General features: G+C 42.5%; 1 protein-coding gene across 1 annotated transcript; it reads right to left on the bottom strand.

Moving 5' to 3' along the window:
• Positions 1 to 2,459: 2,459 nt before the first annotated feature.
• LOC307227745 (carbohydrate sulfotransferase 1-like) lies at positions 2,460 to 3,746 on the bottom strand (the record flags this gene model as incomplete). Its single annotated transcript, XM_079997167.1, has 1 exon — positions 2,460 to 3,746. One exon carries the CDS (start codon positions 3,744 to 3,746, stop codon positions 2,460 to 2,462), a length of 1,287 nt encoding a protein of 428 aa, XP_079853293.1.
• Positions 3,747 to 5,000: the final 1,254 nt, after the last annotated feature.

Raw genomic sequence — 5,000 nt, forward strand, 5'->3', positions numbered from 1 at the left:
GGAGTCCTCCAACTGTCTGGGTGTTTCCATCGCCCCAAGACTCCGTCCCACTGACCAAATTTGGATCCATATCCTGCTCCACATCCCCAACTGTCTCTTCAAAAGCAAAACGGGTGACATCACAGGGAGCTACGCTACGTCCTTTTTTGTCCAACAGTCTATAAGGACCGGTGAGCTATAGGTCACGCAAGTGGGGATTTGGAGGAGGACGACAGCAAAGCTTAGGGCAGAATTTGGGCAGATGTATCTTGAGATAGGAAATCTTACAAAACAAAACAAAAAGGACAGTTTTTGTAAATGTGTTTGGAAAAAATAACTCTTCAGACTCACATTTCATCTCATTAAAATATGTCAAATCTGTCCAAGTTTACACAGTGACAGGACAGTTCAATTCATTACAAATAATGGTTTGCTTGAGCTTCGTCACTTCATCAAAAAAACATCTTCAAGTTATATTTATGTCTCCACTCTCAACAGGAATACTTTGCGTTACTTTGGGTAGAGAAAATGTATCGTAGCACTGAACAATTTGGGGGAATCTGCCTCTCCTGTCATCCAGTTTTATAGAGCAGGGTTTACAAGTCTCCTTAGTTCACGGGGATAATCAATATCACTTTTTTTGATAGAGATTAAACAACCAAGCCTCTCAAATGAAGTTTGGTGAAATGGAGTTATGACACAATTTCTTGACATTCAGATATTTGCCAGTGACTCTGTGTAACAAAAACATCTTGAGCAATTATGAGAAATCCGACATCACTCGGGTTTCAAGGTACAATTTTTGAAGTAGAATTTCCACCCAAATTGAGTTGCTGCTTGGTAAACATAGTCAGTATACTCAATTATTACCCTGAAATCCGATATTTACCAGAACCGTTTAAGCTATGAAGAGCTTATTATGAGATATATGATACATTTTACAAGAAAGGAAAATACTGTCCAAAAATTGAGTGTGCCTTTGTTTGCGTCTATGCAACAATTTGAACACAACTGTCGTTGGCTTTTTCTGCCAGTCAAAGATAAATGCATATCAAATGAAACCTGACATTTAGATTAAAATGATTTGGTGTATGAATAGGCTTTTATCTTATATTTTTTGAAACCACCAGCCCTTTCAAATTCAAGTGTGTTATGTGCCAACCCATGGTCAAAATAATTGGCATGTTGGGGCAATCATGTTGGTCCAGATTCCGCGACTAACAGGCTTTCATCATCCTTCTGAGGTAGATGCTTCTCTTTTGTACATGTGGCTGTTTGATCATACTGTACTGATCTGAAATTCAGACATGCATTCTCCTCAGATATACATAGCTCCCCTTCCACACAATAAATATTTACGGGGAAATCACTGGCTGTGTAAATGCATGCAAAATGATTATAAAATGCCATTTCTGGGACCATATACTGCTTTGTTATCGCTGGTTTTCATCTTGATTTGGCCGAGCGTTACCTGACGCAACCCAAGTGTTTTGAGCGATTATTTTTTTCTCCGCACAATGAAAGGGAATACAATAACGGAAAAAATTCAATACACCAGCAAGACAGAAGTGTTTCCTCCATGTTCGCACTCCCAATGATCCGGTACGACTAAGCAAGTTTACAAGATACTCAGATAATACACAAGAATTATGATGAATGGTCGGTCTGTGTGCAGTCTTCATCGGTATTTGTGACGATGTAAAAATAGACGCCAATAGTTTCCCTATATACTGCTTGCTTGCTGATAATGTGACCCCAGCAGCTGATATGGAGTGTAATATTACTTAATAAGTTTAATCATTACTTGTGCCAATCCATCACAGATGGTTTGAAACCCTATGATAAAACATTAATGAGCTCTGTAGGGACACGCTCCCTTTGATTTAGGCGACAATTAATTGTCTGAAATTACCCTTTACAGTGTGGCATCTGTCACAAATATTTGCTTTGTTCCCACATGGATAGACATGCCACGGTGGTAAAGGTTGACTGAAACATTCACAATTTATTGCACAGTTGATCTCATACAGTCCAGTGTTCTCATCACAGGTCTTGAACAACAAAACAAAAACTGAAAGCGGCAAAAACGGAACGCCTCCTCCCCACTGACCCCCAACGACTTTTCACTTTCCAGCCCTTCGACTGGAAGGGCAATATTTCTGTAGTGATGGAAATTAACTTTCATACAAAATATTAATGAGGGCAATGCTTTGTCTTTGTTCTATTCATGAAAAAAAAAGTTAATAATAACGCTAATAATTTGTAAAATAGCTTGTCTCTCTTTCTTTAAATTACAAGTGTGCTATTTCTATCACAACGGGAATCATTCATAGGCTACTTCCCTCGGTGCCTTCAAGGATCTTGAAAATTTAGTGCAAATTTTAAGGAACATAAATGCAGAAACAGAAAAAATGAAACTTCGGAACTAATAAGGCAACATTTATAAATATATCAAAAATAGTCATTCAAGATGTATCTTCTTACAAAAATGGTACAAAGGTTTTGTCCTGTACCAGTGAGAGGGACATGTTTTTCAATTCCTCAAGTGATTTCACAGCCTCGTATCCCAGCTGGTGAAGCACTCTTTCACAGACGGTCTGCGTATACTCCACCATATCATAGGAAAGTTTCAATCGCCAACTTTCCGCGTTAGCCGCCGAGTCCCTCACCGTACCAAACTTGTGTTTGGCCGAGGGCTCGCTGCTGCCCCTAGTGTTGGCGTGTATCCAGTCCTCCACATTTTTATCCATTGGCAGCCCCAGATAGTCGTACATCTCCTTGGTCTTTTGGAGTGGGTTTCGAGCCAAATCCTCATAGCGCACCAGCATGTACTTCCCTTTCAGCCAATTGGGGTGACTGAGACCAGTGGACACAGAACTGAGAAAATCTTCACAGACGACCGTGAGCTGAGTCAGATCTAGGTTGTAGGGCCTTCGCCCCGTAGCCCTCCAAATGCGCCACAGGCGGTATGTATCCCTGAAGGTCTCGATACGCGACGAGAGGATCCCGCGGGGATCTCTGACCAGTTGGATCACTTTGATATTCAGCCGCGGGTCCTCCACCAAAGCACGCAGGTCTCCAATCTCTGGCACCCTGACGATCTTGATCGCCACATGCCGCTTGTCCCGACACGCTTCCGTCGCCAGGCTCATGTTTAGTGCAGTGCACTTCTTGACGCAATCCCCTTCCTCCACGTTGACATCGGCTGGACCGAAGGCGTCACAAACAGGTTGCTGGCACAACGCCCGGCTGGCGCCGCGGCGGAACAGTTTGTCTGTGGTGTGGTTGGTAGGTGTGGGCTTGATGTAGCTCTCCAGGAAATAGAGGTCGCAACCGTAGAGGCTCCGCAAAAGGTCCCGGCTTGCACCTAGCATCACACGGCGATCGCCGGCATTGCGGCTGTGGGACAGGCGTGGAATCAAGGTGGTCTGGACATGATAAAGGGGCTCAAACAGGTAGAAGACCTCCTGGTGCTGGTTGAGAAGCTGACCCACAAAGGAGGAGCCGCTGCGGGTGGTGGCCAGCACCAGGATGTGGGTCTTGCGGGAGGCATTTGCGGAGAAGTAAGGGTAGTCTTCACAGCCTCCACCACCCACCGATCCACGCTCAATGGAGGGCTCTGTCTCCTGACCCCCCAGGCCACAGTTCTGAGGGCTGGGCAGCGGGCACAGCTGGAAAGGCTTGGATGTGAGCGTCCGGATGGCGGTGTACTGGATGGCGATGGATGCCAAGGCCAGCAGAATCACTGCCTTCCAGGAACACTGCATGGCGGATCCACTTCATTTAGACACAGCGGTCCATGCCAGGTCCTCCCTGTGAACAGAGGTTTGGTTTGTTTATTTATATGGGATTTTAGGGCAGCAGTCCACATTATCATCATGTTGCATGCTTCCGGCTTTCTCTTTTTGATCCTCGATGACTCAAATATTTCATGTGATTTTTGAGTCACACGCACACACACACACACACACACACACACACACACACACACGTACACACACACACACACACACGTGCACACATAAATGTGTGAGTATGGTTGTATATGCAGTATTAAGACTGTCAAAGTTAATACATTGACCCATGTGATTAATGTAAAAAGGATGATGCATGTTTTATTGCATTGATCTTGCCAAGCACCCTTGTCCTATGCCTTTTGTGGCTTGTTGACTATCTTCAGGGGTAAAACAAGATTGTAAAAAGGCAATCTCGCCGGGCCAAACCACACTCTCCCGTATTGTATGCACAACACCTGCCAGACAAACAAATTGGCACTGATCAATAAAGAAGAAAGGTCACCTACTAAATGGATGCTTTCAGTTTAAAACTCGGCCAAACGGCTCATTAGGAAAAGGCACAAATTCAAAATAGGGTACTGTCAGATAACAAGGATTGTTGATGCATGTGCAGTGGACTTTTGATTAACATTTTAGTGTATGTAAATCTACTAACCGAACCTAGATTTTGGGAATAAAGAATTTCATGCCGACCTTAACACTGGATTTAAGTATTTCTATTTGTACATGTATACATATATACATTTGCTGCTGTGTTTATCACTTTACCACCTTACTTGTCAGTGCTACTTTTATTTATTGATATTAATATTATTGCATCTTCATGTTGTATATAAAATGATCATTGTAGACTGAATGACAATCTGGACACACCCAGATTGTCGCATACTGTCATTGTAATTTAAGAGCAAATCTTCACCATCATCATCATCATCATCATCATCATCATCAACAAAGTCACGCCATTATCTCATGCGCATTCAATTAAGCATGAAACCAGGCCACATCAAAATGTTAACTCTGGAATCAATGATTAATTAGTCAAAAATGTGATTAATTTAGTTGCCCCTTTGATTTAATCTTTTATTCATATTTGTTATGATAGAAATTGATCATCACAAATATGAATAAAAGATTAAATCAAAGGGATGAAAAAAATAAACATAAAAATAAATACCCCATATCAGTGCAAAGAGGGATGGGGGATGGGAGATGGGGGTCCAA

Source organism: Zeus faber (genome assembly GCF_960531495.2).
Source record: "Zeus faber genome assembly, chromosome: 3".
NCBI lineage: Eukaryota > Metazoa > Chordata > Actinopteri > Zeiformes > Zeidae > Zeus > Zeus faber.